This window comes from Trachinotus anak, unplaced genomic scaffold, assembly GCF_046630095.1.
Source record: "Trachinotus anak isolate AG129_WGS33_773 ecotype Australia unplaced genomic scaffold, CSIRO_AGI_Tana_v1 ptg000023l, whole genome shotgun sequence".
Lineage (NCBI taxonomy): Eukaryota > Metazoa > Chordata > Actinopteri > Carangiformes > Carangidae > Trachinotus > Trachinotus anak.
The window spans coordinates 6,772,415-6,794,560 of record NW_027273874.1 but is presented as its reverse complement, the minus strand read 5'-3'; the positions used below and the strand labels follow the sequence as shown (position 1 = coordinate 6,794,560).

Below are 22,146 nucleotides of genomic sequence, written 5' to 3'. Positions count from 1 at the left end.
TTAAAGTCCCTCTCCACTGAAATACATGTATCTCCAAACATGATATGACTTTATATGACAAATACTTTTTTTTGTTGAAGTTTTAATGTAAGTCTAATAAAAATCCACTGGATTTGTTCAGAAATGCACATTTGGGAGAAGGACAATCAGAACAAGGACAACAGGACTGAAACACACGCACATTTAGTTTCTAATCATTAACTTGTTATAAAAGGAGCGTCTCATACATCACTGTTTCACAGCTGGTTGATGGTGTGTGTGTTTGTCTGAGAGTGTTTGTGTGTGTGTGTGTGCGCGCAGTATTAATCCTTGTCCAGATATGAATCTCCATTCACCCAGGTGAGGGAGTTCAGCAGTAATGTATACCTGGAGGTTTTCCTTTGAACCTGTAATGCCGCACGACCACAAACACGCACTTAATTTGATGCATGCTTTCCTGTGCGCGCACACACACGCGCGCACACACACACACACACACACACACAACCAGACACATACACATGGGTGATTGCACAACCACCCACATGGGTTCACGGGTTCCCTAACCTTTCATGTGACCCACATCCCAGGTAGAGTTTGTGGTGGGGAATCTGTCTGGTGTGTGTGTGTTTGTGTGTGTGTGTGTGTGTGTGTTTGTGTGCGTTTGTGAGAGAGAGAGAGAGAGAGGAGAGAGAGAGAGAGAGAGAGAGAGAGAGAGAGAGAGAGAGAGAGAGAGAGAGAGAGGTTTTAGCCATAACATCCTCAGATTGCTGAGATAAATCTTCGACGTTAACTAACACTGCATCTTCCAGTGAAGGAGTGAGAGGAGGTCGTGTTTCACTGTTTTCTCTCGTCTTTGTCTGTAGTTTGCTTTTGAAGATTTCTCCTTTTGTTTGCTTTTGACTTTTCTTTTCTTTCTTCTCCACCCACCTTCTATTCTTTTCAGAGGACTAATGTACAGCCTTTCCTGGAAATGCCAGTCCTCTTAATGGAAGACGTAACTCTAATTCAACCAGTTGTATCTACGAGATCTTTTAAAAGACGTTTTCAAATCTTTCAAGTCTTCTGCAAAAATTGTTCAAGTTGGGAAAACTCACATTAATTTTCCCAATCGTTGCCGTTTTCCATGTAAAATGAATCCAGTTTAGCACCACTTTTGTGAGCCAAGAATAAAGAAAAAATCCAGCTGTAATCTTCAAGTTCCTCAGAGACCTTAGCTTCCCCCAACAAGGCCCGGACTTGCAGGCTCTGGCCAAACTTCTCCAGTTGACTATGTTTAAAGTTAACAAACATGAACTGCTGCATGGTAGAAAGTGCTATTGTTGCCTGGAAGACTAAATTCAGGGGGGAAAGTACCAAGTTTTGACCTTGAATCTGATTATCATTTTCAGTTTTTATTACAACAGGGTATCTTTGAATAAAACAAATTTGTTTTTTCATTTAGAAAAACTGCATTAAATTCTGCCATTTTTCCCCAAACGGTCACAAAAACATTCTCTGGATATTCTGAAAAGACTGAATGAAACGTCAGATTTTTCAAACTTACGCTGGCATTTTCGCCTGCTTACCTCTACTCACCTCTTTTTGTGATTGTCTGCATCTCCCTGTTCTTCATTTGAATCTGTTCTCCGAGGTAAATTCCATCTTTATCTCAGCGGCTGCGGGAGGAGGGCATCTTAAACAGGCAGCTCTCTAAAGATAAACCCAAACATGTACATCATATTTGTCTCCTTTGTCTGTATAGTGTGCACAAATGTGTGTCTCTGTGTGTTTGTGTGTGTTTCCTAGTGGATAGAACTCACAATGCTGTGTCAATGAGCTGAAGATGCCGTCAGGATTAACAGTTGGACAAAAGTCAATGAGAGCTAACACCAAATGTTTAGACAGCTAATTACCCCGATCCAGTACATACAACCCCCCCTCCTCCTCTTCATTTACCCCTTCACTCATTCCCTGTTTACAGCTGGAAGAAGCAGGACTGCTGTGGAAGCTGAAGCTGAGATGCAGTAACGACAATGACTTTAAGTGGTAGTGAAAAGAGATGAAGTAATGGAAGTAGTTTCAGTAGTTTTAGGTATGGAGTGGCTGTAGAAGTACTACTTGTTACAGTATAAGTTGCATTAGTAATGTAATAGTTGTAGGACCACTTCTACCACTACTAGTAGCAATATAACTGCAGTAGTAGCTTCTAGGCTAGATGTAGTAGTATTCAAGGGTGTAGTAGCGTGCAGTAGTGGTATGAGTTAGCAATAGTTTTAGTTGTAGTGGTAGGAGGAGGATTAGTAGTTTCAGAGACAATAGTAGTAGTACTTTTAGATGCTGTATTAGTGGAAGCAGTAACAGCAGTAGTTTCAGTGGCAGCAGTGGTAGTAGTTGTAGTAGTAGTAGTACTAGTACTAGAGGTAGTAGTAGACACAGAAGTACAGCAGTAGCATTGTCAATTTCAAGTAGTTGTGGTGGTAGGAGGATGACTAGCAGTGGCTACAGCAGTTTAGCATTATGTTCTAGCAGCAACAGTACGACTAGCAGTAGCTTTAGCAGTAGTAGTAGTGGTAGATACAGAAATTAGTGTTATAGCAGTAGCAGGGTAAAGTTGCAGTGATTGTTGGAGTAGGAGGAGGACTAGCTCTGGCTACAGTAATTTAGCGTTACAGGTAGCCTACCAGCCCCATAGTAGTAGGAATAGCATTGGCAGTACTGCTAGTAGTAGCAGAGGTATTAGTAGTACCAGCAATAGTAGTAGTCTCATTGGCAGCAGTAGTAGTATTAGTTTCAGTAGTAAAGTTCTAGTTATTTAATAATCATTTTTTCTTTTTTTACTGATCAGTAGACAGTAAAGTCTTTATTTCGGCTCTAATCACAGCGCCCTCTTCCTGTGGAGGTTAGGGTCTAATCTCTCTCCACAACCTTCTCGTTGCACAAGTATCTGTTTCTGTCAGTTACACTCAAACCCCATTGTCACCCCTCCTGCCTCCCTCCCTCACCCACCTCCATTCAGCGCTAAGAGGACGGTAAACAAATGCATGTTTATTAGAGACCTCTTTATTTACTCCATCCCTCGCTGTTTGCTCTGAGGCTTTAAAGGTCAACCATGTCTTTTCCCACCTCTCTTCCCATCTATCTGTCTATCTTATTACATTTTCTCTTTAGTTCTCATGACTACCCAGGCCACCAAGCAGACTTAGACCTATTTTTACTTTGTTACGACGCTCAAAAAGCAGCTCGCAGTCATGTTATTCATTGCTCCCCACATGACAACAGCAGTAAGTGCGCTTCATGTGAGAGACTTAACGTTTCTTGAAATCTCTTCAAGGTTGTAAAAGTCAGAAATCCCTGATCTGGGGGGTTAAAGTGCGGTCACTTAAAGGTTTGAGCTGCTTGTCTTTGAAGACCAGTGGGACTATTTAGATTAAAGTGGAGCTCTTTGTGGATTTGGGCTGAATTAGGTTACAGATTAAGGTTAGTAAGACTCGGGTTTTAGTCTTTGAATTTAACAAACTGGTTCTTTACCCTCCATTTTTCTTACTTACTGCTGATTATGTCTTTAAAGCAACAGTTCGCCAAAGGTATATTGAACTTTACATATTGACATTACATTGTTTTATGGCACCAGATATTCATTGTGGTTCTCTTTCTATTCTTGGTCAACTATGATGTTGCATTCAGGTGCCAATGGGAAAGACAATGAGGGAGAAAGTTTTTAGAAGTTTTTAAAATTGATGGAGTTTTTCGTCTTTTGACTGAGCATCTGTTAATTCAAGAACCACCTTTTTTCCAGGCCTTCATTGAAGTTCTAGTTGAGCTTAAAGTTGTGGTCAAACATTAGCCGTTGAATGTTTTTTTCCTATGAGCAACTTCCTCTGAATTGTGTTCCCTTGTCATCTGAGTATTTATGTGTGCGTGGCTTCAGTCCATCGGGCTACCTGACAACTCCACCTACATGGAGCAATCACAAGACATATCGTCCTCTTATCGCCCACCTTTTCTTTCCTCCTCTGTTTTCCTGACCTCCTTTTTTGAAAGTAGATCATGCCGTTCTTTTATTTTTTCTTCATTATGCTTCCCTTTTTTTTTTAAGGAAATTTACAGCTGAGAGGAAACACAGAGTGCTGCTCAGGGACAACGTGAAATAAGATGTGTAGAAGGACGAGAAAAATCTGTGAAAGAAACAGACATAGAGCTTCAGAAAAGAGCCAAAAGGAAAAAAAACTTTTAAAACTATTAACTTATTGAAAAATAATGGCAGCAAAGAGCAATGACATAAAGAATAGGAGGAATATAAGACCTAAATGTCCCTCTAAGCTGGTCCGTATATTGTTTTGCATTCTTTCTTTCAGAGGAGACGAAATGAGGCAGGCGAGAGGGGGAGAGGGTTTGTAATCTGTCTGAGATCGACGAGTGACCTTGATCAACAGATGTCTTCTTCTTCTCTTTCCCCTTTTACCTGCATAAACTACACACTGAGTTTACAGTGTGTGTTGACGCTTCCCTGATGGCAGAATGAAGTAAACTTGAGAAGAAAAATTTGTGAATAGTGTCTGACGAGTCAAATCATCCCATCTTTACATAGGATTTAGGGTTCAACCCTAACCCTAACCCTCACTGCCTTTTTATTATTCCCTGTTTCCACTCAATGTCCTCTGTTACAACCCCATCTTTTCTGTCCTCTAACACAGCCCTGACTCTAACCTTAACCCTTGTCTTTTCCTCTGCAACTCCACGGTCCTGCTGATTGAAAAGAACAAATCGAACCGGTTCTGTTGGTACTTCCAAGCTTTCTCACTTTGCCCATTAGCATCTCCAAATGGCAGCTAGAGATAAAAAATTAAATATAAATATACCTGAACCTTTAGCTCGCTTCTAATTCTCCCATAGGCTTTTTGACGTTGTATAAATTTCTGTCTTACATTAACAAGACCCTCCAGTATTTCCCTAGATTGACGGGGTAGAGCGGGTTGTCCATTAATTGGTAGGTTGGTGGTCGATTCCTGTCTCCTCCAGTCCATATTTGGAGGTGTCCTTAGGCAAGATACTGAACCCCAAGGATCCAATGTGAGAGTGGTTGTCTATGGTAGAGAAGCGCTATACGTGTAGGAAAAAGTGTTGTATGAATGTGTGTTTGTTAACCGCTTCATAACCAGTTAACAACACTGCTGAACGAACCTTTATTAAAACATTTACTCAAGTTGCAAATACTTCTAAAGCAAATGCAAGGGGGATATGTGTGAATTATTTACAAAGGTGTCATAATCAATACAATATGATAATATACAAAAATATAAGATAAAATATCAGATAAGGAGAGTTCCTTGTATCACCATAACAATATGTTACAACCATGAATGATAACTAAATTTGCTGATAAGGAACAGGACCATCGACATGTTGATTGACAGCATTATCCACCAATCATTTTGCCTGTAAAGCTCATGTAAACATCTGGAGGAACACCTGTAATGAAATACCACTTTTGTTCTACCTTCATCCCACCTCTCAGCCTCCACCCTTCCACTCCTCCTTATCTGCTCATCTAACGTGGGCCACCACAATCCCATGTTTGCCCGAGAGAGACTGATGGCGAGGAGCGATAGCACACAACACACACACACACACACACACACACACACACACACACACACACAGGCAGAGCACTACAACAGACACACACAGCTTCTTAGTGAGGTTAACGTGTAGTCTTCGGCTGCCTATGAACAAATGACTGAAGTCATCGGAGCTGCTTCACAGAGGCAGAAAGTTGTTTTGACTGCAGCTAAACACACACACACACACACACACACACAGAAAGGCAAAAAAGTTAAATGGGCCCTGCTCTCGCTGAATCGACCCTGTGTAGCGTGGGCGAGCGTCTGGTTCTCTCTTCTTCACTGTTTTTTCCTCCTTGTTCCTTCTCTCTCTCTCTCTTGTTCCCTCACTACTTTTGATGCTCTCTCTTCCATTGTGGTCACCTGTTTCTTTCATCACACTTCAGAGGAGGAAATAGGGCTTCCCCAACAACCACTTGGGAAAAATGGTGGGCCAGCGTTAAGTGTGTGTGTGAGAGAGAGAGAGGGCGAGAGAGAGGCTACTGTTTCCTTACACATTTCAGACTATAGAGTTACCACATTACCTTTTATATACTTGTCCAGATGGAGTTGTTGCACAGTGAAGGACACGCTATGCCAAAATATTAGATCCCCTCCTGCATTCCTCACCTAAAACGACCAAGTTACGTTGACATTACCGTGAGAATTAAGATTCTTTTCTCTCTGGAGCAAAGGTGGAAGTAGTGTGATGTTGTTGAGGCGGAGGGAGCAGAGCAGGCTGTGAACACACCTGACATATTATCTTCTAAAGCTTTTATGGCAACGTTTTGTTGTCTCCACCACCTCCGGAGGGAAATATCTGGCTCCACTTTGTTTCCGAGCTAGTTTCTACCTGTGCCTGTCTGATGTACTGAGAAATTATCACTATTTGTCACAACTTTAACATCGCACATAATGATCGTAGTGATTGCTAATTCAATGAGAAATGCAGCTTTAACTGATCCTTAACTGTCATACTTTGATTTACTTGTGTTTAATATGGTGGAGTTGTTGTTTCTGTCTTCTCCTTCGAACCTCCATCTTTTCTTTCTTTCATTTTCCTCTGCTTTTCTCTTTGTCTCTGTAGACTCGTTCTTATTCGTCTGTTTTTTCCCCTTTTCTCCTCCTCAGTTTGTTCACCTTTCTATTCCCTGTCTCCTCTCCTCTCCTTCTCTCTTTATCTCCATCTCCTCTATTTCTGTCCATTCCTGTTCTCATTCCAAGACTCTTTATCTGTCTCCTCCTCTCCTCCTTCCTTTCATGTCTCCTTGTCCTTTCCCTCAGATCAGATTCCCGTCATGTCCTGCCATCTTGTACTGTACATACAGTAGCCACAAATAGTGTTTACACTATACACTCAGCTGTACACTGCTGTGTGTGTGTGTGTGTGTGTGTGTGTGTGTGTGTGTGTGTGTGTGTGTGTGTGTGTGTGTTCCTCAGGTGAAGCCTGGTCTTAGTTAATCCCAGGTCAATGTGCCGGCTGGTATGCAGCTAAGCCTTTAGCATGCAGTCGAAGCATAATGCTCAGCAGCACTGAGCAAGGTGTGTGTGTGAGTGAGTGTGTGTGTGTGTGTGTGTGTGTGTGTGTGTGTGTGTGTGAGTGTGTGTGTTAGGTTTGGGTCCCTGTTGGAGCATTTTTCACATTGCTGACTGACACACAGGGAAGCAGCTTGATTAAACTGCTTGTTTATACATTTATTTAGTTAATTGTTCATAAGTTGTTTGACCTCTGTCTTCATCTTCGTCACTTTGAATCTAATTACATTTTAGGGACGTTTTAGGGGACGGTTCTGTTTCTGTTCTGTCTCTTTATTGGTGTCCAGATACAGATGTGTGACAAATTGACAAATTAAAGATAAAACCACCCGTAAGTGTTTTAGTAGGATGTTGCCCTCAGAGCAGCTTTGATGTTCTTTGGTAGAGTCTCTGAACTCTACTGAAGGGATGAACATCACTTTTCCTCCCAAAGGTTTTCAATGGTGTGACTTCAAACACCATAGCATGTGATTCCCATCATTTTCATACTGCATTTGTTTCTACACTCATATATTCTGTATGTAGTTTAGTGGTATTAAAGGGGACTTTTTTTTTTTACAATTTTCTCTCTTTCTCAGGTTGAATTTGCTTTGTTGGCACAAATTTATGCACAGCTGGTAAAGAAAAAGGAAAACTACACGGGCACAAGCGAGCGCAATCCTCTGCCAAGGCCAGTGTGAAAAAACGCACACCAGACTTCAGAGAAAAAAAATCAAATTCTTAGTAAATGATATGGATCTGCCCCAGAATTGGATGGGTTTTTCCCTGGGCCATGATCCATCCCTCCAACAAGTTCAACGCTCAAAGTTTTTCTTGTTAACTAAAAAACAAGTGAAAATATGGCGATTATATACATTTGCTGATGCAAGAGGAGATGTACACTCACTGTCTCGGTCTTTCTGTCTCTGTGCGGAGCTCCTACTGTTTTTAGAAGGCGACATTTTGTTTTTGTTTTAGATTTTGTCCTCAGACATGTGTCCTTTGTGTGTGTGTGTGTGTTTGTGTGCATAAGAGTGTTTTCTTGTCCACTTTTTGTTTTTCCATCTTTATTGTCAAGATGGTGCAATTCAGAAAGAAATTTGAAGTATGTGCACAAGACATACTTTTATTTTTATTTTTGTTTTTAGCTAGTATTTTTTGATTGTATATAAGCGTGTGTTTGTATGCGTGTGTGTGTGTGTGTGTGTGTGTATATGTGTGTGTTTGTGCATATCAACAGCGAATGCATTGCATTCCTCGTCTCCTCTAGACAAACAGACCCCCACTGGTCATAACAAAAGGAAATATCAGACGTCTGTCAGAGAGAAGATGAAGAAGAAGAGGGAAGAGAGGGTCAGAGGGACGGTGGGGGGGGGGGGGTAAGTGAGACAGTTTTGAGACAGAGAAATGAGACAGACGGAGAGATGAAGCTACTGTACTGTAGAAGGAATAAGAAGGAAGGTAAAAGAGAGATGAAGAAAAACGCTGTGTGTTTTTGATGAAGAGAATATTAAAGGTAAACAATGGCAAAAATGGAGGAATAAATGCTCATTTAATTATCTGAACAGTGCATTGCCACAAATGGTAAATGCTGTATCCTTGCAAAAAGCTAATCTGGAGTGTTGTCGTATTGTTTCGCACATACAACAAATGTTTTGTCTATTGTTTCAGTTCGAGATCGTTCATGTTGTCTCTGTAGATTTTTCACTTTCTCTATATATTTCTGTATATAATGGCTTCTGTAGCTCCCAGCTCATTTCAGCTGCTGCTCTCCGATGCAGCAGCAGCAGCTCATTAGAGGCTGTTTAAGTGAGAATATTTAGGAGAAATGTAGGCAGGGCTGGAGCCTGCTGTGACCTGCCTCTGTGCAAGATCAGATCAGACATTGAAGGAGCTGGAAAAGCATGAGAGAGCATGTTGGGCTTTGAGATTCAGAATCAGGCTGCAGATAAAAAAAAAAAAAAAAAAAAAAAAGCTGCAACAAAAGTGTAGATGTAACTCATTCATGAACCAAGTTATGCTCAGTATTTTTGTTCCCCTTTATGATACAACTGACTAAAGTCGTCATCATGATTATATCAGCCTATTGTTACAGTTTCAGCATGAAGGCTTTAGGCCATACTGAGCTAAAGCAGAATACGTCTATGCAGGGGCTGAGACACAGACTTTAGCTGCATGTTTTCCTCTATTGTTACCACCATCATGTGGTGAAGACATGTAATTACAGGTGGGCAAACTGAAGCGTGGTTTGTGCATAGGACTATATGGCCAAAAGTATGTGGACACCCCAGTTGACTGTAGTTTAGGCTGTTTTCTACAGTTTGGGCTCAGGCCCTTAGTTCCAGTGAAAGGAACATTATAAGGGACATTTAAATACACAAAATATCATTAATGTACTACATATGTTGAAAGAAATAATAAATCCTGAGTTTAAAGGTCCCATATAGTCTAAAGGTAGATGTCCATGTGTTTGTGATTATAAAGCAGGTCTAGGTTCTATATTAATACTGTGAAAGTATCACAGCCTCAGTCCACAGAGAAATGCACACAGCCTGTATTCAGAAACTGAGCCTTAAAACCAGCCGTCAGGACTTCTGGAATTTTGTGATGTCACAACAAAGCAGTCACTGCACTCAGCCACCCCCCAAGCCCCGCCCACCTGGACCCACCATCCAACCTTGCAGGATTTGGTTTCTCTTGAGTGTTTAAGTGAAATCTGCTATTTTTTTATTCAATCACTGAGAAAAAGTCAGCCAATCAGAAGAGAGACTTCGTGCCTCCCTGTTGATACAGGTCTTCTTCTGGATATCAACACTTGAACAATGTAAAAGTGTAAAATATGAGACCTTTAAAATGAACGGTCACAAAGAGCCACACTGTACCAACATCACTAATGCTCTTGAGGCTGAATGGCAGCAAATCCCTGCAGCCAAAATGTTACAGAAAGTCTTTCAAGAGGACTGGAGGCTGCTGTAGTATGTTCATGCAAACAGTTTTGGACTGAGGAGTTGAACATGTTGGTGTAAAGCCTTTTACACATATTTTATGATATACAGTATGTGCCCTCCACAGTATTGAGAGCAGGGCAGCTCTGTGTTTCCCTCCTCTCACAGATACAGTATCAGGACGTCCAGTACTATCTTGTTTTGTTTAGGAGCTGAGGCTCCTGTGTAAATATTAAGGCTAAACTGCAACTCATCCAAACAGTGATACACCTCCAGCACGCAGGTGATGATGCTTGGTTTATGGAAGTATGAAGCAGTTTGCTGTCTGCATCAAGGTTTAGACAGATGGCAAAAGCTGATATGTTTGGAATTAAGTTTATTTTCTTGTGATTTGTTTGGACTGAAAAATCCCTCGATGGCGGTCCAGTCCTGCACGTGAGGAGGTGGTTATGACTAAGAAGTGTGATTCAGAGCTGCAACGTGTCATGTTTTCCAGTTTTATCTGCAGCAGATCATTCAGACAAATCCTGACTGGAAAGTTCTTGATGTACACCCTGCAAGTGAGCATAAAAGAAAGGATGTTCCACTGCAATGCCTGTCATGGCTGCTGGAAAGGTTCATGATTGTGTGGTACAAATGGTCACACCCTTATGCTTTTGTTCAAAGGTGTAATACAGTAATTTGGTCTACACAGTCTTGTCTGTTTATTGCAGTTACAGTTTCCGACTCTGTGGTTTTGGTGTCTGCTCCGTGGACCTGAACTCATCCCTAAATCTTCAACAACAACCAAACAGATTAAATCCCACAGGCCTGATCTTATCACTGTGATTTTAAAGTGTATTTAGAAAGTTACAGTGGTAAACTTTACCTCTTATGTCACCTCTGTCCTCCAACCTTCTCTCTGCTTTCATTCCTCTTAATGTTTTACTTCTGTCACCCATTTTCTCTGCCCCCTCCCTCCCTCCTCCCTCTAATACCTGCCTCTTCTCAGTCTCTCCCCAGGCTGCACATATCCAGGTATTCATCTGGCAAGCTGCCGCTCCCCTCTCTAATTTCTTGCTGCCTGTAGCTACAGCTACAGCTACAGCGTGCCAAGTGGTGATGTATATGGAGCGCTGCAGAGGGAGCTACCAGGACGTGTTAAAACCTGCGCTAGGCAGGGCCGGGTCAGGTGGGTCCAGGTTGGGCAGGGCTGGGCTCGGCTAGGCTGGGTTGTCCTATCTCCCAGGGGAAGCAATTCAACCCCCTTCTGCTTACAAGATCCACGTGAGGACATTTTCTGGAACAAACAGCAATAGGTAGAATAGTTAGCAGTGCAAGCCTTCTGTGCATGTTCGCATTTTCGATGTGTCTCTCGCACAATTCTCCAAACTTTAAAGGACACTGGAAATTATCTATATTTATGTAATAATCTTTAAAAACTCTGCTGAGCTCTCATGTCATATAGTGATTTAAAGGTGCTAATATTTACAGTTTCAAAAAGTCTTATGATTGCTCATAACTTTAATAGATATTAATTACAGGTTACCTTCACCTTCCCTGCAGCTTTTGTCAAAGGAGGAGTCAACATTTTTCTCACATTTATTGCTCTTCAGCAGACTGCACATTCAGGAAGTCAGACTCTTTTTTTCATCATAGGTCTGTGTTTGTGTTTTTGCTGTGAAAACTATGGTGGAGATTAAAATGAGCGGGATCTGTCCCCATACACATGAAGAACAGACAGGGACTCAAATGCACAGTGTGTGTGTGTGTGTGTGTGTGTGTGTGTGTGTGTGTGTGTGTGTGTGTGTGTGTGTGTTTACCTCTCCCTCTCCGGACATGTTTAGATAAAGTCCCATCTGAATGGCCAAGATTGAGACATTCCCAACACTCCCTTGAAAGTTTGCATTTTTAGTGAGAAAGACATGAACGTCACCATCCGACCTTGCAGGATTTCTCTATTGTTTACCTGAAATCCGCTATATTTGTATTAGATTACTCAGAAAACAGGTTTTTACATTGTTGGGAAAATATAAAATCCAAGTCACATGTAAGAGGTAAAACCAGATTTGGGACGTGTCCAGCTGCAGAGTAAACATAAGTGCATTGTGTTTCATTCAACCTTTAAACTGGATTAAATTTTGTTACTTGGACAGACATTTTATTAGTAAATGGAGGTAATAATAAGGCTGTAGTTGCATTATCCAAGTGTAAAAAGCAATAAGAATAGATACAATCTGAACCAGGTTTGGAGGCGGCGCAAAGATGTTGCTCAGCTGCTCGGTACCTCAAAATCTGTAAGTGCTCTCCCTGCAGGTATCTCTCAGTGGGAGGTCACAGGGGTCAACATTCATTAAACCAAATGAAAAGAAAAGAGAGGAGAGAAAATTGCATTGAGAAGAAAGAGAATTCCCGGGAATATCAATGGAATTCCTGGACCGGCGCTGTGGCACAATCACGTGTGTGTTTATGTGTGAGTGTGGGGACTCGGGGGTTTCAACAGTCAGAGGGGGTCTTCCTCTTCCAAAGAGCCAGTGAGTCAAAACACACATTGTTGGATTTTTGTCGGAGTGAAAATATTTGGTTTGGTCGTAACTCTCGGGGCGTCAGCGCCTTGAAGTAGTTAAAGTCCAGCGGCGATGAAAGGGATCAGCAGTTTGACGCAGCGGCTCGGAGCCTGGAGTGCCACCCTCCAGAACTGGATAAACACACACACAGATATTTAACACATGAAGTAGGACACACACGCAGATGCTGAGCAATGAAATGATACCATTACAATAACATAATCCTCTAGTTTGTCTGAACGAATCATATCTGGATGTTAAATAGCAATAATGTCTTACTATAATACTGTTAATCATGAATGCTGGTGTACCTGTAACATGATGGACTGGCCCTTTAACTGTTATGATAAAACTGTAACAAGACGCAACAGAACAAGTACATGTAATGTACACAACCAACTCTGTCTGCACACAAATGCAGACTCACTCTCTTACCTTCACTCTAGATATTGATGACTGCTTATACGTTTGAATATATTTGATGTGCCTCTGTTTGTGTGTGTGTGTGTGTGTGTGTGTGTGTGTGTGTGTGTGTGTGTGTGTGTAACTTCGCAACAAGCTGATGCAAACATGTTGGCTCTAGTTTCAGATTGCGGTTGCTGAATGCTGAGCTGCGATCAGTGTTGCAAAACAGAAGTTATTAGTTGTGGTCCTGTGGTCAAATCGGGGGTTTTACAAATCTGTGCATCTGTGTGTGTGTGTGTGTGTTAATGATGTTCAGAAAAGGGAAATACACTGGTAGTTTGTCTTTCCTTGCAAGTTGTGTGTACTGTTTCTGAGAGAATTTGTGTAGCTACACAATGTGTGTTTCTCTATGCTGCTTCAATGCATATGTATGAGTGTGTGTGTGTGTGTGTGTTATCCAGGGCAGGGCAGTGTGTATAGGTGTCTAATCATCAGTCTGTGATGAGCAGGGGAATTCCAGTCTCGCCAGTCTAATCCCCGGGTGCATGCCTTCCGCTCGCTCCCCCTCCTCCTCCTCCTCCTCCTCCTCCTCCTCCTCACTTCGTCCATCCTCACCTGGCTCACTTCCCCATCACTCTGCACACACCTCTCTCCTTTTCACTTTTTTTTTAATGCAGTTTTTGCACCCGGACCTGGAAAAAAGAAAACACCTTTATTGTCTTTTAATCAAGTAGTTGCACTGAAGTATTTTATGATTAAAGTGTAATTTTCTTTTTTGTTGTACACACTTACATACCTGCTATGTGAAGACAGGTGACAGATTAAAGGGAAAACCTGAGTGGAAAAACATAATGAACACAGGTTCACTGCATGGTTCAGTCAAGCACTTCACATCCCATCATGCTTTGAGGTATAAAAATACTGAGCAGGCCCAGTTGATTCTGACTTTGTATCAAGATGAAAAAAATCAAAATGGCTTCATTGTAAAGAAATCTGATTTGCTGATTGGATAAATTTACGGCTATGTGCTCCAAAGTTGAAGTTAGCATATGTTCAGCATGTTTTTGTCTATTTTACCTGTGTCTTTAAAATCACAGACAAGTTAAAACACAAGTTAGAGGATTTTAGCTGCCGCAATAGCAGCTAGCTGTTTGGTTAGCTAGTCAAACAGTGAGTAAGTCATCAAAAATATTAAGGGAGATATATAGATATAAAATACAAAAAATATTTTTGACATATGTAACAAGAAATAAATGAACAGCTGGATGAACAGCAAAAGATTAAAACTTGGAAAATTAGTTTTCATTTCACTGTCTTTAATTTTAAGACACCTTTCGTGAATTAGTTAAGGATGTTTATGGGTTATTAATTGTCTCATCTTGACCTCAATTTGTTGAACATTCGCCCCTAGTGGGAGACGTCTGCACTCATGGCTCTGACTGTTATTACCTGTCCTCTACGGACCTCCAGTGGTGCCGAGGCCGGCCAGCCAGGGCTTGTCGGATCAGGCTGGCAGCCTTCAGAGTACAAGCTTGACTGTATACCTCCCCTCAGGCCTGCTTGATGGAAAAAGTGGGACGGCATTGAGGAGAGGGAGAGAGAGAGAGTGAGGGAAATGATAGAGAGAGTTAAAAGAGAGCGGGAGAGAGCCATACAGACTGAGGGAGTGGAGCAAATATCTGCAGCTCACTGACCTCTGTAAGTGGATTACATGCCCCGTCAGTGCTGTGGGGGTGAGGAGAGGGTAGAGAGAGGGAGCAAACAGCATGGAAAGAGAGAAAGAGATATGCCGTCGACGCTGTATTTAGGTAGAACTTAAAACCACACTCACTTCATTTCGGATTTGTAGTAAATCACACTCCACCTGAAGCTGCACCAGAAATGTGGTTGTCTTAACATGTTTTATAGCATCAAGATAATGTTGTAGCCAAACACATACAAGTACTTCAAACCAAAGAAACATGTATCAAACTGTGGTGAGAGTGCAGTACGATCACATGATCACATTAACCACTAATTAGATCATAAAGACTGCAAAGCATTTATAATATTTGATCTAATAGATGAATGATGCAATACAATTAGTCACTATTATTATTGCATCTTCACATCAACCTGATGGCGTTAATGGCCAAATTAAAATAGTGTTATTGTTGCACTATGTATGACACATGGTGATTGAATCTTTATTATAACATTTATTAGGGTATTTTTTTGTCATTTTCATACACCAATGGTTCCCAACCTGGGAACCCTGGGGGGTCACGAGATCATGATGATGATGATGGTAGAGGAGGAAGTTAGGTCACAGATGGATTCATTCATTTCAGCCCATATATATATAATAAAAATAATCGATCTGAAGCATCCATGAATGGTTCATGAGCGCAAATGAGCCTTGTCATGCTTTTCTGTGTTAAGCGGGAAAACAGGAACAGGAAGGACAGGAAGGCAGATGGATGAAGAGACAGTGAAAGAGAGAGAGAGAGAGAGAGGTGGAGGAGAAAAGAGTGTGAGCTGCAAGCCTGGGCGTGGGAGAGCAGACTGCATTGAGCTGAACCAGACCAGAGACTAATCTGAAGATCCAGGGCTTGTAAAAACAGCTCCACACACACACACACACACAACCTTGACTACCCATGTAGATGTATTCAGGCGTGTGTGTGCGTGCGTGCATGTCGATAACCCCTCTACCCTCTGGTACAAATAACAGTTGACACGTTTTGTGTTTACTGCCAACATGTGACACTGTGTGGCTCTTTTCATCCAATAATCCTGTGACGGTGACATGTTGTCTTCTGACACGGGAATTGAACCCACAACCCTGACTGTGAGCAGTGCCTTGCTTTAGCCTCAGAGCTGCAAAGGAACTTGGACAAGCCACTGCATACAACTCACGCAGCCTGTCAGTCTGTGGTTAACAGCTCGTTTATAACTGTGGACACATCCTGTACACACACACACACACAGGAATGTGACAGATGCAATGTACACATATGCACACGCCTGTACACACTCTGTATGTGTATACAAACACAAGCCGTACATGGTAGTAAATCACGGACACAAAAAACACATCAGGATAAAACATAAGATTATATAGCAAAAGCAGCAAATTCTCACATTTGAGAAGATAAAATCAGTGGAATCCCCTAATAAATAACTTGAACTAATTAAATCATCAAAAATGTTGATTAATTTTCTGTCAACCAATCAGTTCATTATAGTTCAAAATTAAGCTTTATGGACAAAATTGAAATACAGTAAAGATCCCAGGCAGTATGTTCATACTGTGTTTGGTGAGTGATATAGTAGTTAGGCATCATCAGTTAATGTTGATGTCTAGAAAGACTATGATGTTATTTGAATGTGTGGAAAATTATTATATGAACAGGTCTGAAGTTTTTGTACAGTATTTATTCTGTAGATGCACATGGTCTTGTCTGACATTGACCTTTGACTCTCCCGGGTCACAGGAAGTGATATAATGTTGTCAGTGAGAGTGAGGAGAGGCCTCCAGGGAACCTGATCATGTGATCAAGTGTTGAAATGCACATACAGGCATGTAGTGTAACTTAATACAGACACACACGTGAGTGCATGCAGGCATGTCGTGCAGACTGGACTGTCCCAGGCTTCAGCGGCTAAATCCTGATACAGATGGAAACACGGTGTAGAAGGACCTGCCAGCTTAAAAGATTTACACTCTGTGATATGATGTGGTGCAGATGTGACCAGCTGTTTTTACCTCCCACTGTCTTGTCTGGGAAGTCAGTAAAGTTTGACATGCTTTGACCCCTGCTGCAGATTTACTGAAAATGTCACATGTTTCGATGTATAGGAGGAAATGACATCATTAATCAATTTTTTGGCTAATTTGATTAATCTGTCAGTTATTTTAGCAATTCATTGATTAGTAGTTTAGTTTTTTAAATGTAAGGAAAAAGGAAAAAATGCTCATCACAGTTTTCGTCTCCAGATTCAACCATCACTCCAAAACCCAAACACATCTTCAAACTTCAGAATCTGGGTCCATAAAATGTTTTGTGTGAATTTTTCCATAATCATGGACATAGTGCAGCAATTTCAAATTATTTATGTATCTAAAAAGGTATTCTTGTATCTACTTAACCTTTAACATTATTGGTTAATTATTTTGGGCCTTGTCAAAAAATGGTGGCAGAGAGGGAGGGTCACTTCCTCTGAGGACTTCAGCCTTTACCAAATGTCTTTACGATTTTTTTTACAAAGTCAGTTGAGACACATACAGTTTGAGATGCACTCATCAGGTCCTTGAGATTATCCTCCCGAAACCGGAAACAATCTATTTATTATCAAGTATTGGCCTGATCCATACCAATTCAGTCTTTAGTGCCATAGCGATCCCATCTACATATTATGGGTTTATTTATGACCATTCACCAGGTATTGGGTCGATTTTGGTGTCTGTTGAAGACATACTGCACAGACCCTTGGTCTATGAAGTGTTTGGGGGTTGATATGTTGTCACCAAAGAAATAACCTCCCTCTGATGATTTAAACCTGTGAATCACTGGGGTGAGACGCCCACCATGTGCCCCTAATGTCACGGTTTCTGACCCATTAAGTCTGTCACACCTCTGCTTTTCTGCTCCCTCTGTCCCGTTTCTCTGAGCTGTAATGATTTATTTAATTGACAGAACAGGAATCCCCAAATATTTGCTGGTTTCAGCCTCTAAAATATGAAGATTTGCTGCCTTTCTGTGTTTTATACCATTGTAAACTGAAATATCTTTGGGTTTAGGACCGTTGGAGGAACATAATAAGTCTTCCTGACATATTTTAGATGAGAAGTATCAGATAAATTTTAACAGTGGTGAGAGTTAGTCTCAGCCCTCCTGTGTACACAGGCCAGTAACACAGCAACACCATGAAGACCGTCAACACAAACACGGACACACAGTAGGTTCTACAGACACAGAAGAATGCTGACTTGCCTGCCCGTCTGTCCTCTCTCTCGTGCGCTCTCTGCCTCACTGTCTTTCTCACAACCTGACTGCCTGGCATGCGTGCAATCGATGCCCGTCTGGCATCCACTGTGTCAACAAGCATGGGAAAAGTTAATCAACAGCTTGGCACTCCCACTCCCTCTGTCTCTCTGTCTCTCTGTCTCTCTCTCTCTCTCTCTCTCCCTCTCCCCCTCCCCTCCACAGTTATCTCCCTCTTTGCTCTGCATTTCCACAAGTTTTGATTGATCATCTTTGCTGAGAAAAGCTGAAGCATTTTGGGAGATACATTTGTTTTGTTTTAGATAGAGGACACTTTATTTAAGGTTACTCTGTTGTTTGGTTTTCTCTGACCTTGCACATGTCTTCTTAAAAAAACTGCAGGAGAATCCACAAGCTTAACTGTGGGAAGAAATGCTGCCTGTTGCATGCAGGGATGAGCAATGATGGAGCACCCCCTAGTGGTGCGAGGCATCAGCTGCAATGCAATACTCAAATAATGATACAAGGTCTTTTCTGGGAGGCAGCAGTAGTTTGCTGGTGTGCAAATTTTCAAATTGCACTTTCTGCAATTTAACAGCTGCAGTTTTAGTTGCACTAAACTGTCCACAGCATGTGGTCACTACATCTACAGATGCATGGGTGCTTACATGTTAGACCTCTATGGGTGGTGTTTTCTGAAGACTTTATTTTTCATAGTGTACAGTGCTGTAGTGACAGACAATTAGGGACAAAGAGGAGGGAAGACATGCAACAAATGTCCCTGGCTGGACTCAAAAGTGGCGATTAGATGTTCATTGTCCTTGAACCCAATGGCCAGCAAGTACAGTGCTATAGTTATCTAATGGTGTCCAAATTTTTAACAACAAACACTAATATCTACCTCTGTCTTGTTTCTCGACAGGCTTGCCATGGATGTGTGGGATCCAAATGTGACTGCAGTGGAGTGAAAGGAGCCAAGGTAGGAAAATGTCAACATAAGTAACACACAACAAATTAAACTCTTTAGAAAAACTTTTGCATGATAATGTAATTTCTTTATCTCAGAAAATGTGATATGAGATGGTGCAAAAGGTGGAATAAAGGCTTAAACAGCCATTTAGTTGCAACTTTAGTTGAACCTCCCATAAATAAATGGATTGTGACACACTATACCGTTGTTCTATGCAGCTGTAAGTACATTTTCAAGTGTTTATTAATGTACGGCATTTGTCAATAGTTATAACGTTTCCTTTGAAGGCATATTTTACATAATTGCAACTACAAGTACAACTTTGTTTTACTTTGTTGTTATTCAATATCTCTTTATACAGCAGCCTCCACTTAGGGGTGTCCAAAGAAGAGTTATAAACATTAATAAACTCCTTTACCAGCTTATACATTACATTACATTATAAACCATTTATTATGTGTATATACTGCAGCACATGGCGATTGCAGTGACGGTTTCTGTATCTGTGCAGGGAGAGCGGGGTTTCCCAGGTCTCACCGGACAGCCAGGAGTCCCAGGGTTCCCTGGGCCTGAAGGGCCAATTGGACCCAGAGGAGAAAAGGTGGGCTACAAAACCTAAGTCATGAACTGGGGTTGGGCAACACCACAAAATTTGAGTTTGATCTAATACCAAGTAATGGCAGTGCCCAAATATCATCATCTATGAGGTTAACGCATCACTGCTAGGTTACTTCTGGATACATTACATACCATCGAATTAAGTACTTCTTCTGACTACTCTGTCTTACATACTATATAAATGGCTGCAACTCATTATTTTCATTATCGGTTAATCTGCCAATTATTTCCTTGATTAATTGATAAGTCGTTTGATTTATAAATTGTCTGAAAAAAGAAAAAATATCCCAATGTTAACAAAATCAGGAATCCAGGTAGTGTTTTTGGCAAGCTTTCATGACTTCACTGTTTTTTAACTTGACACAGTTTGGTCAAGGATCAGCTTTCCCTTGTCCAGTTAATAATGTTTGATTTTGTGTTCCCTCTCTCAGGGTAGTGATGGACCTCAAGGACCATATGGCCCAAAAGGAATTAGAGTAAGCGCCTCACATTTGTTCCTCTTATCATTTTCTGGTGTTTCTTCTCTCATAAACAGCAGATTGTCTCTAACCACGTTTATGTTTATTTGTTGATCCTTTTGTTTAATTTGTCTTATTTATAAGGTTTAGTAAAAATGAACAGTTTCATTTTAGTTAGGGGTGTCCTGTTGATTAATGAATTATGAGCTAAGGTGTCTCAGCACTGGTGATGATCCTGGGCTGTAATATGTCCCTCTGGCCACCAGATGTCCTTATTTCTCTTTAACACAAACAGTGACTCAGTGGGGAAGAAGAAGCTACAAGCTGGACTCTATGTATTTGACATGCTCTGCAGGCTTTACACTTTAAATGACTTTTTTTTATTATTTCCCTTCGAACAGGGGCCTCCAGGATTACCAGGATTTCCAGGAACACCAGGCCTTCCAGTGAGTTTTCCAAAAACTGAAATCCTACTAAAAATGATTCTCATACATTACTTTGCCAAAACTAGCATGTTTGATGTAACTTGCTGTTTACTTTCTGTTTCTTAGGGTCTGCCAGGGCAGGATGGACCTCCAGGCCCAAGAGGAGTGCCAGGTTGCAATGGAACAAAGGTATTATCTGATGAGAAAGCCTTTCAAAAAGGCATCGTGAACAAATAACAACAAAACTCACCTGAATATCTCTGCAGTTGTGTGTATTCTGACAGTATTTTAAAGGATCTTACTGTTGCCACTTTTCCCAGAATACTCTGTCAATTATCAGATAAAGGAGTTCTGAAAGTGTTGTAAGGGTATTTTGGAGCTATAATTTTGCATCAAAGCTTATTTATACCAGTTTTGAATACCTTTACCTTTGGTCATCTTCATGCCCACAATTATTTTTGGGGGGAATTTTTGCCAGATTTGAAAAAAGTAGTTTGTCAAACTACTATTTCAAAAGTCAAGAATTGACTTCTGAAAAAGTAGTTTGTCAAACTACTATTTCAAAAGTCAAGAATTGACTTCTGCTTCACAGGGTGAAAGGGGTTTTCCAGGAAGTTCAGGAATCCCTGGACAGCAAGGACTAGCGGTGAGTCACGAAAAGGTGTTTCTTCATTTAGACTTTTTTTACACAATAATCAGCAACTTCTCTGACTTCTCTTCTTTTTTTCCCTTATAGGGTCCACCTGGTCTCCCAGGACCAAAGGTAAATAAAAAAGGAAAAATCACAGTACTCAACCATTGTGTAACTGTAGTACTTAGTACTTACTCCAAGGTTTCCTACTGCATTGAAGTTTTAATGATGTCCCCACTTGTAAGTCGCTTTGTCTGCCAAATGAGTAAATGTAATGTAATGTAACTGATGCATTTACACAGTCACAATATTTGAAGCTTTTTTAAAGCACTAGATACAAAACTACTTGGTCCACTAGTTTTCTTGACAGTTTAGAAGTGCTATTTGCCATCCTATTCTTTTAATTGGGTTTTTGTAAACTGGGTTTTATTAGTATTAATATATGACTTCAGGCTTTTCTGATAAAACTGTCTAGGTGAACTTGTGTTGCTGGTGTTTCACTTGACTAGAAATGGTCTAAATAGACCAATTTCCTTCTCTGCAAATATTTTGAAGTTAGAGAGGTATTGGTATTTTCTCAGCTTATTGACCATCGTAAGTAATTTTTTACGTCTAACAGTTTCCAATGGTTGTGTTTCCTTTGTCTACAGGGAGACCCAGGTGATGTGATTTCCACAAATCGTTTTGGAGAGAAAGGAGCTGTGGGATTGCCTGGATTGCCCGGAGCCCCTGTAAGTTGTCAGGATGATGAAAAGAATCCTGAAAATAATAAGCCAAACTTTGCTCAAAAACATCGGCTTTCAAACTTAAAATCAATTTATTTTAACCAGAAAGTAGCTTGAAAAAGGTAAAATCTCGGTTTTAAGGACATTGTATTTGTATGACAATTTTCTGTGTGTTCCTGTAACAGGGCACTGCTGGTCCCCCTGGTTTGCAAGGTCCGCTCGGCCCTCCAGGACCCAGAGGATATGAGGTAAAAGACAGCTGCTGCAAAAACATGATGTTACTGTATTTTTCCATTTTGAAGGTGTTGAGGTAACTTGTTTCTGGTGTTGTTTTTCAGGGTCGCCCAGGTCCTCCTGGTCCTCCTGGACCTAAGGTGAGT

General features: G+C 41.0%; 1 protein-coding gene and 1 long non-coding RNA gene across 3 annotated transcripts in view; one reads left to right on the top strand and one right to left on the bottom strand.

The window, feature by feature from the left end:
* col4a5 (collagen, type IV, alpha 5 (Alport syndrome)) overlaps positions 1-22,146 on the top strand; it is a 48,058-nt gene that overhangs the window by 2,559 nt on the left and 23,353 nt on the right. For both annotated transcript variants that reach the window (XM_071459804.1, XM_071459805.1), the window contains exons 2-11: positions 18,862-18,918; positions 19,421-19,510; positions 19,959-20,003; positions 20,387-20,431; positions 20,537-20,599; positions 21,003-21,056; positions 21,147-21,173; positions 21,692-21,772; positions 21,952-22,014; positions 22,105-22,140. In XM_071459804.1, coding sequence (XP_071315905.1) covers positions 18,862-18,918; positions 19,421-19,510; positions 19,959-20,003; positions 20,387-20,431; positions 20,537-20,599; positions 21,003-21,056; positions 21,147-21,173; positions 21,692-21,772; positions 21,952-22,014; positions 22,105-22,140 — 561 coding nt within the window. The remainder of the gene's footprint in view (positions 1-18,861; positions 18,919-19,420; positions 19,511-19,958; positions 20,004-20,386; positions 20,432-20,536; positions 20,600-21,002; positions 21,057-21,146; positions 21,174-21,691; positions 21,773-21,951; positions 22,015-22,104; positions 22,141-22,146) is intronic.
* Positions 13,080-14,553, bottom strand: LOC139607256 (uncharacterized). Its single transcript, XR_011684820.1, has 3 exons — positions 14,422-14,553; positions 13,769-13,806; positions 13,080-13,664 (listed from the first exon to the last, which is right to left on the bottom strand). It is a non-coding gene; the product is annotated as an uncharacterized lncRNA (long non-coding RNA).